This window comes from Aquila chrysaetos, chromosome 13, assembly GCF_900496995.4.
Source record: "Aquila chrysaetos chrysaetos chromosome 13, bAquChr1.4, whole genome shotgun sequence".
In the NCBI taxonomy this organism is placed as follows: domain Eukaryota; kingdom Metazoa; phylum Chordata; class Aves; order Accipitriformes; family Accipitridae; genus Aquila; species Aquila chrysaetos.
In genome coordinates, this window is record NC_044016.1 from 27,803,122 (window position 1) to 27,816,939 (window position 13,818).

The 13,818-nt window shown below is 36.6% G+C and overlaps 1 protein-coding gene across 1 annotated transcript in view; it reads right to left on the bottom strand.

The window, feature by feature from the left end:
* The window catches only part of WDR64 (WD repeat domain 64), an 84,224-nt gene that overhangs the window by 39,615 nt on the left and 30,791 nt on the right, over nt 1-13,818 (bottom strand). Inside the window, exon 11 of the mRNA XM_030035541.1 lies at nt 9,373-9,512. Within this exon, the coding sequence (XP_029891401.1) occupies nt 9,373-9,512 (140 nt within the window). The remainder of the gene's footprint in view (nt 1-9,372; nt 9,513-13,818) is intronic.

Consider the following 13,818-nt stretch of genomic DNA (forward strand, 5'->3'; position numbering starts at 1 on the left):
CTAATGTAAAACAAAGGTTTTGTGTTGTTTACAAATGATACTGTACAGTGGTATAAAGGCTGGGAATATACTCCTTACCCTAGCACTGCTGATCATCAAACAAAACTGAGATTGTTTTTACGCATTGAAGCCTGTAGGCTCAAATCTTGCTCACCTGACTCACTTAAGTGGTCTAATTCAACCAAACCCACTACTGGAGGTGTTCTAGTAAAATCAGTGGAACAACTGGTGTAGCAAATTTTGGCTTACTGACTTCCATTGACAATTCAAGAAGTCTCCACTGTTGTAGTTGTGAATCCCTGCTCCACGCTAAGTGAGAGAGAGAGCGGTTATCACTGCTTCACAGCCTTTCAGTACAAGGACTATGCAGTCTGGTCTGGTCTCTGCCATTGGCCTTAATCTTCTTGTTTCCACAGAGCATCATGAGTGTAAGATCATCTTTCAGATAATGACCTGCTTCCTGCCACATCTCCAGGCTTAACAGCCCCTGTCCCTATGAGTGGGGTTTTTTCCTTGATGCTTCCTGAATGCATTCAAAGAGTTCTGTAATATGAAAAAATGAGGTAATAAATGCTTCAGGCTGCAGGATAAGAATAAGAATGGGCAAACTAACTATAGAGAGGAAGGGGCAATGAAGGGCTGAGTGACATGAAGGAGAGGAAAAAAACAAACACAGCAGAGATTTCCTATGCAGCATTCTTCTATCTAGGCTGGAGTGTCAGGTCAGTTTTCCATATTTCTCTACCCCACAGATTGTTCTCATATTACCATGCACCCTGTAGAACTAATTCTTCAGCTGATTGGGCCCATTTTTAAAAAAGGCTAGCAATTTCTATTAAATTACAGTATTGATATTTGTAGAAAAATGCTGTAGTGCCAATGTAGTAACCAGGCAGATCAAGTACCCTTATACAGGACAGTCTTGTCTTGCCTGGCTTGAAACATCCAACTCATGTCATGGTTCATTGTCTATCTAGTGTATCCTGAAGCATTCAAGGATGCTGCTTAGCTGTAATTCCAAGTCCAGAGATAGCACTTTTTAAAGGACTTACATATTCTACCAGCATTTCTCTTCAATAAAAAAGATACTGTTTCAGGGCTTGAATAAGCCGTATTATTTTACTTTGTACTCCCTCAGACCTAAGAGAAAAGGTGTAAAATAGTTGTAACAGTGGGAAATACATCACTCATTCCTCTTTTTTAACTCCTAAATGATACATATCAATGAAATTACAGCCATAAATCAAGAGAATAGGCTGTTGCAGCTATTCTGGAAAAAGTGCTTCCTGAAAACTGGGTTAGTGGCTTCTGCAGAATAATTCCAATCAAAGAGTTATGTACATTTGTCTTTACAGTTAAACACATACACTTTCACTTTCATGCCCATAACCTAATCTATGACTTCAACATGCTGACACTTTAGCAAAGAGTCCATGTTTTATGTGAAAACCCAAGTCTGTATTTTGGTGCAATGACACAAAAGACAAGTTAATACCTTCAGAGAAATTTAACAGTACTTCCTTTTTGGAAATATTTTCAACCAAAACATAAGTCAAGACAGACACACTGTAAGTCTAGTTGTGATGAATGTGGTTCCTGCTGGTCTGTGGTATATAATTTTACACAGAGAATAGTTTGTGTTTGTGGGAAATCTCAACACAAGATTTGGAACATGTTCCTGTGATTTGGAACATGTTCCTATGATTAGGAACAAATAGATCACATCGATATTTCAGAACTCCTAGTAAATTCACTTAACTGAACAGCTGAAGAAAAAGACATGGCTGTGGACTACAGCTGTAATTGCACCTATGCACACTGTTACCTTTAAGGTCTTCACAACCTGGAATATCAGGACCAAATTTATTTCCAAGAATATTACATTCTGAAGCAAGTCCAGCAGCACAGAATTATGACAATCTCTGCCTGTGCCCTCCCCTCTTCCTCAGTGTCACTACTATGGAAATACTAATTCATATGACTAAAGGACATATCGAAATTATTTGCAGATCTATGGATCTGCCTAATTTGTAGATATTCTTATGTTATTAAACCAAGAAAGTTCAACCTTTGTGATAAGAGAATCCAATATATAGATCATTTTTTAATAGCTGCCTGACAGCAGTTTACTAATAATTTGTTCCATCAAGAAATCCTTATAATATTGGAGCAGACAAAGTGCTCATGTGCTGGACTAGTTTAAGGAATCTTCATTTTCTTAAATGGAACCATCATTTGAATTCAAATTCCAAAATAGTTTCTTAATTTTTGTCATAATACTAAGTTTGTTTTGTTATTACTGGCTCAGGGCAATCTGTTTTCAGTTAAATTAAGTATCACGGAAGGTTTCTTCAATGTTTTTCAGAAAGCTGTATTGCACACTGGCAAAAATGCCCCCATGTGAATAAAGAAGTCTGCTCAAAACAATTCACATGAATTCCAAGTTTCAGTGCAATGTGTCCTGGGCTTGTCTGCCACCAAATACAGTACTGATTTTTAACACCCAAGTGAGGGCACTCTCTCTGCCGATCTATTGAGGTCCACCACAAAAAACCCCCAAAGTTCTGCAAGAAGACAGCACTGCTCAGACAGCAGATGTTTCCCATGCTGACAAGCAGAACTGATCTAGGGAAGAATAAGGAACACCTTTGATATTGTTTTTCTTTCACTGGATGTATTTGACTGATGCTCATTTTACATCATGTCATGATTCTAGAAAGATGTAAGATCTAGTGACTAATTCAGCACTGGCAGTGACTATTTTTCTCCTTGCAAACCAAGAAGCCATGCATATACATTTCAGATTTTGGCATCAGCTCTCCTTTTAGAAGAGATTGAAGAAAGATCCAGACTTGTCTCCAGCTGTCTATGCATTATATTGTATAACACCACTTTGGTTAAGAATGAAGGAGGGCCAAAGTGATCTTGTTTGTTGTTTCTTGAAGAACATCCATATCAAGATCATCCATCTTAATTTTATTATAGTAGAGCTGTACTTCTGATTTTTATACTTAGTTTACAGCACTAGATTAATTAATATTTCCTTTAAGATTATTTTACATACAGGGGGACTGACAGAAACAAGACTGATTTCAAAAGTGCAAGCCACAGATTTTTTTTGTTTTACCACAGGCAGTGCTGAGAGCACAATGTCTATATCTAAGCTTGACCAGAGTACTCAGGTCAAGTGCCACAATGGTACATGTAGATTTTTACCATTATATCTGAACTGTACAGTACACTGAAACAATAGTGCTGCAGTTCAACCCAGAGCCCTTGGTCCCTGATAATGTGGATGGGAACCTGGACAAACAGTGCTGAGAATCTCTGTTTTGTTCATGCCTAGGTTCATTTCAGTGGAGATAACTGTGCTGGGATGTAGGGTGCAAGAGAATGGTGTGCGTATCAGTCCTTACGCTAACGCTTAGTGGGGATGCAGCCAAGTTTTGCACCAGGATGAGAGAGCTGGACAGAATTATTGAAATTCACAGTTTAGACTCAGCCTGCAATTATGAGCTATGATAATGAAGACTGCAGTACATAAGAATCTGATTTAAAGAAAATAATCCACATAGTACTCACGTTTTACTTTTCAGCAAAGTAATGTCAATACACAGTGTAGCAAGGCCTATGTTAAAACAATTGCCAGTCAAATTCTCCAGTTCATTCAGGAGGTGGATTGCACATTTATCATAATAAATAAAGGTTAAAATATACTTTGCTGAATGAATGTAACTTATGCAGTTTCTGCAGTATTTTTAATCCATGTTTATGTGATTAGTAATTTATGGAATTAGAGACTTTCAGCTTCTGTATCATTTAGTGGGATTAAGCACGGGTTCACTGCCAACAGAGATTAGAAAGGTGGGGTTTTTAAGTAGACTGTCTGAGGCAGTAAACCTCTTTATACTAGAGATCTGCATTTACTAAGAGCTGCCTAAACCTGTTATAACACCCAACCATTCCAGAGCTCTGCTCCACCCTTTTCCTCCTACCCTCTGTCCCTCCCTCCACTACCACATAGACATGGGACTTCTCTGTAAACACAAGTGACCTGCTGAATAATCTGTACTTTTGGAATCATCTAACTCACAAAGATAAGTCATGTGAACAGACTTGGGCAGTGTCAGAAGAGGTTGACTGAAATCCAGTCACACCATCCAGCAACAGATGAAAAGCAAGCAGAACAGTCTCCTAAAATAAAGCACATGCATCTTAAAAATAACTTGAACAAAATAAGCATTGTATAGGTCTAATTGATCCTTGGTACGTTCAACAATTGGACTTGCAGATAATCAGACTGCTTTTTTCTTTTTTTCTTTTTTTTAAATATTGCAAGTCATCACAGATCAAATAGGTTAAACTGTTATGTAGTCATATTTCCTAATAAAAAGACTAACTCATGGAATTGAAATTAAAATCAGACTTCAGAAGCAAAAATTGCAGCCACAGAAAACACCTGAAATGCTTGCAGTGATCAACCAATTGCTTGCACACAGTGCAAATAAAACATATGCTAAAAGGCCTTACAACAGAAAGGCAACAATGTACTTCCTCATTTAAGTTATGACACTGGCACAATCTCCCTCAGTGCATAATACTGACCCTTGTGTTAAAAATCTTTCACTTATTTCTATTTACAGTTTTTGACATACGGTTAAAGAGAAGGTCTTAAAAATGAGCATAATACCAAATATTTTATTTATGTCTGCTTTCCTAAACTCCTTGGATAACTTCAATATTGCCTTTAATCTAGCATGCAGTTACAAGTAACTTACTGGTTCTGAAGAACACTTGCACTTCAGAAACAAAGAAGACAACCCTTTTGCTTTATGGAGTTTTAGTTTTTGATGTCAGGTCTGCATGATCATACTATTCTCTTCACAGAGACATTTGTTTTGTATTGTGGCCATTGTGTTGCATGAAATTTTCTTTTGATACTTCCTTGACACACTGATGCCTCCCTCTCATGCTCCTGGGCGCCACTCTTTGTTTTCCATGCTCTGGGATGTTAAGACTGTTAGAGCTAATAGTCTTGTAAACTGGCTCTTCCACTCTAATACAAAAACCCTGTGATTTCTGGTTTTTTGCACTAGTGCTGTTAAACCATGGTGTAGGATTGGTTCACTTTTACATTTCTGCATAAACTAAGGCATACATTAATGTTCTGTAGTATGGAACTAAGGCTAATACCATCAACTGAATCCCCTAGTACTATTGTAAAAAATGTGTAACATTTGTGGTATCTTTAAAACCATTCACTGGAGTTTTTCAACCCCCTAACTAACTCAGCCATTGCTTCTTCAGACTGCAAACCTTTGCTGCAGCACAAGTCTGAAACCAAAAGCCAATATGATCCCTTACTTTTGAACTCTGTAGTGTAAATCAATTACATATGGGCTGTGGAGATATTCTTGTGAGTACATTTGTGTATGGCTTTTCAGTCTTGAAAGTCCTTTGAGGTCAAATGAGGGCAAAGCAACGTAGTAAAATTCTTTGTTTGAATCCTTGTTTTAAAACATTCTTACACTTTGTTAATATAGAAAGTTAATACTATATAGAAAACATACCAAAGAAAACTGACTACCAAAAGGCTGACTATTTTATTTCCTTAAATACAGTCAGAAAGAATATGCTTTCTAGCTTTCTGCCTCCATGGATATTAGTCCCCAGGAATGCAGCTCACATAATATCTTAAAAGCCATCTATCCAACATTAAGTCTTGTTGTTCTTCATAAAGTAATACGTAACAGATCATAAGAAATTACATGTTACAATTCTAGGGAGTCAAAGCCAGAAGTTAAGTGCAATATATGCAATCTAACTTAAACAAGGAAACGGTCTGGGAAATTTTTTCTCTAAAAGGTTCCTAAATATATTTCACAGGAATATCACCTGTTCCCACTGTCCAGCCCTTCCCATTGTCTGACCCGTGGGCCAGTAACAAAGGCAAGGATGTTTAACATATTACCCTAATCTCAAAACATTTTAAGAATTTTTTTTAACAGATATAATCTCTCTCTTAAGCAATTAAGGTCTCTGCTTGCAGGGGAAAAGATGTGGGATGCCCACAGGATCCACTGACCCTACAGTACTGAACATCATCAGCATGTGTCTGCTTACAAGAGAAATGATGGGAGGTAGAGAAGGACAGATACAAAATAGTTTCTTTATTCTGACATGCATATTATTCCACAAAATACAGTAGTGGCTTATGCCAAGGCCAGGTCTCATGAGTACGAAGTGCAAACGTAGTGAAAGTTTAATAAATCATTTATTTATCATCTATTTCTCAAGTCCTTTAAAGAACAGCTAAAAATAGTGAGAAGTTTATCTACTGTAACATTTAAGGTTTTTTGTATTCTTCTTGTATGATGTATAAAAATTTCCCATCTTTCTTTAACTTCCCCTGGTTCTCTGATAGAAGCTATGATTGTCCACCTGTGAAACTATAACTTTCTTACTACAGTCACTTATGTCAGAAAATAAGGACTATCTATGCCTGGTGAGAATTAAGAAACCAAACTTGACTGGGAAGATGATGCTGTTGTCATTCACATCTCACTTCCGAAGGAAATGGAAACAAACAATACACAGAATACACAGAAACTTACTGCATTTCTGATAGAGGCCTTGACAGTATAAAGAATACTCTGGTCTGTGAATATACATCTATGTCAAGAACATAGTGTTTAACCCGACAGTGACAGGACAAATACTACAATCTTCTTTCAGGTTCTGTCATCAGAGGAAAATATTTCCATAGTGCATTAGACTTAGGTTTACCTTTATGATGCTGTTTTAAAGCTTTGCAATTTATATAGCATAAAAATATCCTTACAGTAAATCAGAAAATTTTCAATATAGTTCAAGAAAAATAGCCATTACGTATAAAATCAGTCTGAGCCTTCAAATGTGGTAATACAACAATTAAAAAAAAAAGTATTCCCTACTTTTTATCTTGTTCTGTACTTTAAGCTGAAAAATGGAACAATAACAAAGCTTTTATTTTAATATTAACATATCTGACATGTTTTAAGTTAAATTAATTTTGGGAATGTCCAGAAAAAGTATTAATTTAATTTTTCTAAGCTTTTCCCTAGTTCTTCTATTCTTTCAAACAGCTAATGCAAACTCCGTTGAATATAAAGAGATTTCGTTTCCTTTGGTTACAATGCTTCCATGAGATCATTGATATCTAACTTATTTTCAGTGATGATATATAGGCTCTCCTTGTTTTGTTTCAGCAACCTCCTATATCACAGTCACTGAAAGATGAAAACAAAATAGAGAGAACTATTTTGATTTTTCTTATGCTAGGCAGATTGGAAAGCAAATTGGTCTTTGTGTTTTAGGTGGAAAAAAATTATGTGTTTAATGTAACATTAAAAGTTCCCTGGGAAGTTGCACACTTTTGTATAATAACTGGTTCTTTTCTGTACAAACACAAATGTGCTTTAACTGGTTTGGAAACAATCCTGTTACAGGTGACCTTCCTCTGCTATTGTGTATACCATATATCATCTACAGATTGTAAATTCTTTGAGGCACAGAGTGATCATCACTTTATTTGTAAAGTCCTTTATACTTCTCTGTGAGGGATCCCTTATTTTTTGATATAGTTTTCAACTATGACCGCAATATTTACCTGACTTTTGAAAGTCTAGGAATTTATCTCTATTTATTTTTATTTTTTGAGAAGTGTAATTTCTGCCTTATAACTCACAGCGCTATTTAAAGACATAGTTTTTAATCAAAACATACTTTCACATATTCATTTTCACGTACAAGTGATCTTACTGATATCATTGGCACAACTTAGGTACATCTAGTTAAGCTCAGGTGTCCACATACTTGGAGACTTGTAAAATAGATTTTGTTTCCCTCTGAGTCATCATATTGAATCACAGAAAGGCTCAGAAGGGACCTCAAGAGATCTTCTGCCCTCAAGAGATTTGCTGCCCCAGGGCCGTCATTCTTAGTTGCTTTTCTATAAATATCTCCATGTACATTCATTCCCCTTCAGTCATGTCTCATGTCTTATTCCATTTTTCCTACATGTATACCTTGCAGGCTATCTGTCAAAACCCTCCCTAATTCAGCAGTAATGTATGCCAGTAGCAAATGTACAGTTACCTACAGAACAGACAGGTATAAATTTATAGGAGTGAGGAAGGGGGAATGGTTATGGCTCCAGGATTATGTGACGATGAGATATTTCTGATGACGTATTTTCAGGGTGTGGGTTATTAAAGACATGAGAATGTGGCATCTACTGGCACCTCAATGAGCAGTGGTAAGAAATTATGGCAGAGGAGCAGCATGAACAGAATAAATAGCTCAGTAATATTTCCTACATAACCCAACAAAAAGCTGGAAACCTTTGAGATAGATGGATATCTCAGTAGACTAACTATATTAGGTCCTTATTGGACCAAAATAGGAGGTATTTTTCACAGATCACACCTCCAATTTTAATGACCATTCTGAACTCTAATACTTCTGCTTAGGGCCTGCAGCCTTAACCAGTTTGGGGCAGCTAATTAATTTAGTACATATGCTCTCTATTCCATCATTGTAGATGTTAATGAAAATATTGAATTCTGCTGAATATTGAAAATATTGCATAGGACCACTCTTGAAAGAGCTCCATAGCCATTCATAACTACTCCTTCAGGGGCTTCTCATGTATTTTTGTAACATCTTTAGAAGTTTTATTCTCTCCCGAACAATCTCATTTTGACAAATGACATAAGCCACTGATGCCATGATTTCACCAATAACTTAAAGGAAACACATCCATTTCCAGCAGGATCTTGCAATATTTGGTTGAAGAAGTTTTTTATTGATTTTATTAGTATTCCTGTTCATGGACAATGTTTTGGATCAGTAAGCCTTGTAAAAGACACTGGTCAGAAAGAGGTCAATAGTTGAACATGATGTATAGAGTCACCAGTGTAAGAAAAAGTTCACCTATGGATTTAGCAGGCTGACAGGCAGAAGGGTAGATGAAGCTGTAGGAAGTCTTTGCAGGTGATCACTACTGAATGAAGCATGCAGGTAGAGGTTCTGTTATAACTCTGGCAGTTGCCAAAGTAATACAAAAATTACCAGAATGTTAAAATGTACTATTTTAAGTATTCTTTTGTCACAATGAGAAAGAAAATACGTCAAATAGTTCCCTTCTAGTCTTGCTTCTCCATATAAAATAATTTGGAAATTTTAAGCTAGAACTCCACCTTTTTATTAAAATAAATGAGCTTGATATGCCATGAGATTAGGACTAGATACTACCAGTAGTACTTATTCAAAACCAGATTCCTACTTGCATTTATAGCATTGATTTCCATGAAGTTAAGAAAAGTGTTTTACCTTTGTGGAGGAAAGGCTGATGACATGTTGATCTTTTTCATTTGTCACAATTTCCACAACACTATGTTGGTGTCCTGATAGCTTCCCTGTAGGCCTACTATTAATAGCGGGATGCCACAAACGAAGGAGTTTGTCATGACCTGAAAAAAAAAAAAAAAAAAAAGTCAGAAAGACTGAATAGTCACTGGTATTACAAATAAGCTTTGTAATGGAGAGCTTAGTGTTGATAAGTCTCTGCTTTCATCATGAAGGCAACTCCCACATAAGGATGTAAATTTTTCATTCTAAGGGCTGGATTCCAGCTTATGTTTTCCTTGCTTATCCCCAAACTTGTATTAAAAACACATAACTGATTTGACTTTCAAAGCCTTTTTATTTTGCAAGAGGAATGTCAGGGACACTGGATGTGACTACATGCATTAGTCTCATAGGAGCAGAATACTTCATTAGAAATAGAACTGGGGCTTAGATTTTTCCTTCAAAGATCTAATTTAGAAAAATGTTAAAACAATTTTTGTGTCCACTTAGCCAGGAAATGAAGGGATGACCACCTCCGTGGAAGAGGGAGGGTGTGCAGAACAGGAAAGGGAGCAGGCATGAAAGTTGAGGGCAGATAGGAAACTCACTACTGATGAGTGATTTTGTTTCTTGAAGTAAATGGGAATTAGGTCTTTCATATATATTCGTATGTTCAAACATTAAAGTTACCTACAATTAAGGGAATAATCCTTGACTGCATTATAGATGAATCTTTTGGTACTATTTTCATAATAGTTTCCACAAATATTTCAAAACACAAAGATGTTAAAAATGTATTAGTAAACTCCTGGGTTTACATACTGATGTAAACACAACTGTACCTAGTGCACTGAAATATTTCATATCTTTCACAGGAGCTTCAAGACAACATGAGCCCAGTTTAAATTTGACATTAATTAATTTATATTTTAACTTGCAATTCCTGGCAAATACTGCAATTGTATGAATTGTATGCAATCAGCTGAACATGCTATTTTGCATAAAATAAACAGCCACATTTTGTCTAGACTTCAGTTTGAGCTTTAGTTTTCTCTTGGCTTAAAATGAAGTGCAGAAAGCCAAAAAAATCATAGACAAGGAAGTACATGCCCCATGAGAACATTCACCCAACCTCAAGAATACAATGCTCAGCTCAGTTTTGTTAACAAAGAGAAGAGCTCTTACAGTCTGCTCTCCAGGGATCTTCCTTAAGCTTGTTCAACCTACCGTTATTGGCCAGTCCCTCCCTCTCTCTCTCTCTCTTTCTCTCTCCAGAAATATATTCCTTTCCTTCTTAATGCAGCAATATGTGATTCATTTAGGAGTGCCCCATGTCCCTTTTCCTCCATTAAACACTATTGTCCTCTCAGTTAAATTGATTCCACTGTTTATGTAGCTTCTCTCTAAATGAGAGAGGCTCACTGGAGAAATTATTTACTCTTAAAATAGCTACAACAGAACGTAATTTTGGTTTATGCCAGCTCATTTCACAAGTGTGACTGAAAATGCAACCATGCAAACAGTTGTACTGGCACAATGGAGGGATAAATTCTGCTTAGGAAAGGGGAGCCATGGATAAGTAGCTGACTGGCAGTGACTTCAGCGGGAACCAGTTTCTTTTCAGGGGGACTTTCAGGCAAAACTATTCTAGGTTAGCTGTCTATGCTGTAAGCATGGCAGGAAGTATCTTAAAAGGGCTATAATTGCACAAGCGGTTTGTGAAGCCCTTTTGGATGGGGAAACTGCAGAACATGGTGAACCCCTGCTCACTCCCCCAGATGTTGTGTTAGGCCATCATAGACACATCCTGCAAGTTAGCAGAACCCTTGTGACCAGGCCAGTATACATTACTGAGAAACAAGACCATGGGAGTAAAACTCAGCTTGCAGACCTTCTATGAGGTCAACAGGAGGACACAAAAAATGGTAGACAAAAGCCTCCAGTGAGACTGATGAGATCAGTTCTAATGTCAGAGGGAACAGAGACTGCTTCACAACATGCCCTTTAGCAGCCCCAAATGGAAACTGTCATGTCTTAAAATGATGGTGAACTAGGTAGAAGCTGTTGACAGTATCTGACCAACTCAACTTTATCTACTTGCTGCACTCTGAGGAACAGAATTTTTCTTAGTCTTTCTAATTGCTCTGTTCTTTATATTCCTGAAGTGATGGCAGATGAATGAAGGGGAGGACAGTGCCCTTTAACTGTGGCACAGATAGTTTCTTTTAAGAATAGAATCACTAATACATGTTATTTACTTAGGATATTAACTTGAAGAGCAAGTGTCATTACGAAAGAAAACCTTTCCCTACATTAAAAATACTGTTTGCTTCTCACGTGAAATGGTGGATTAGTTTTAGTTCCTTTTACTGATGTGGAGATAATGGTGGATTTGGTTATAGTAGATGTGTTCTCTCCCCTCTTTCTGGACTAATGCCAGATTGGCCCTTACATTTGCTGGAACATTTATTCTCTCTGTGCTCCAAATATGCCTCTGGGATTCAGAATCCTGACACAGAAGGCATGGGTTACTAAGCACATTCAAGAAAAGCTTGAAGAAGAGGAATTATCTGTCTACATATACGACCACAAATTTTTAAGATTCTGTGGAATCAATGATTTGAATCATAATGGGCTCAGTTCATTGTTCTCCCTTCCAAGATAAATATGAAAGCATATGTTTAGGGTTTTTTTTAAAAGTCAGATTCTATGACCACAGCTCTATTCTAGCTAGATATTATGGATTCCAATACCTTCTTTGAACATGTGATGCTTTGTCAAATTGTCTCCCTTGCTTACACAGTTTTGCAATTTGTGTGGTATTACAAGTCTGCTGAGATGTCTGCATTTCAGCAGTGTTGAAATCCCCTTGAGAACAATAGCGTTGTTGAATGGAAAAATGCTAGGCTTAGCTTGGCATCCTCTGATAAACTAGAAATGAAAAATATAACTCCTGCTTTCTTTCTATGCTGCTCCTCTCACACAAAAGGACCCCTTATTCTTTAAAACAACTTGTCATTCCTTCAAGCCTGCCTTTTAAATAATCTTGGGTTATAATGTCTGCAAAACCTCTTCAGGACAGTAACACATCTGGTAAACTAACACAAGTTCATATGTTTATAATATTGACCAATGTCTCTTCCTTTTTTCTTTGTGCTGCCTTGTCTGTCTTCATATGTTCTTCTTTAAATTTAGACTGCATCATAGAAAAGGGTCTGCTATGCCTCTGAGGGCTAATATTAGTGGAGTCCTGGGATGTGATTTCTACAGCTAGGATTCCTGGGAATCCCTGAAAATGTCAATACCAATTTATAGTGCCAGAAAAAAAAAAACAAAACCAAAAACCCAAAACATATAAGATGTTACCAGTTACTTCACTTGTGCCAGAAATACACAAAGGGTACTGAGCAAGCACAGAAGACTTCCTTTTATCAGTCTTGAGATGCTACTGCTAGATTTAGAAATCCCTAATAGTTTTTATTCTACTTTATTGCTCACAGGAGAACAATAGCTGGATTTGAAGACCTAATAGGGTTAGAAGTTGATGTATCATATCATTTAAAACTGATCATCTCCAGCTTTTATATGCATGCATAATTTGATTTTAACTGTAGCTGTTCCCTGAGGTGATGATTAAGACATAGTTGGAATTGAAATGGATAAAGAATAAGAAGAAAACCATATCACTTTACCATTCAACATAGTATTAATGCAAAATGCTACACAGAAAAGTTATTCTAAACTACTGTGGGCTCCACATTTAAGGCCACTATCAGGTTTTTATCATTTTACTCGTTGAAGTCTAGCTTTTAGCATGAAAAGTGAACTCTGTACCAGGTTTGCTTTTATCTTTCTTATTCATTATTATAAATGTCAAATATCTGGAAGACAAAATTAAGGGTGTTAGAACATGACTTTTTTAATAGTCACTTCCCAGTTGTACTTACAAAATACGTTGTAGTATTTTGCATACCATTTGTGCTATAAACACCTGTCTAAATAATAATAGGTTGGGGCAATCCTTTTCAAAAATTTCAAGCTCCCTTTTAAACTGAGGAGGATACTTCTTTCTGCAACTGCCACTATTCAGAACACTCTTCCAGAACATTATTGCTCTAATTTTTGCTCTAATATTTGTTCTCCTGATATTTTTATAGATAGCAATGGTATTCCTTATTAATTGTCATTTTTCTACGTTATAAAAAATATACTTTTTAGTCTTTGTGTGATAGGTTTAGTCTCTATGGGATAGGTTTCCCCCACCTTTTTTCCATATTCAACTAATCTTTCTCAGTACAACATGAGGTTTTACTAGTGTCAAATTCAGAGAAGTTAATGCTTTGTTACCTGCAGAACAGATATTTCAACTAAAACAGGTACCTAGGGCAAGTATTGCTGCATGATTGCCCTATTCCTGCCGGACTCTGC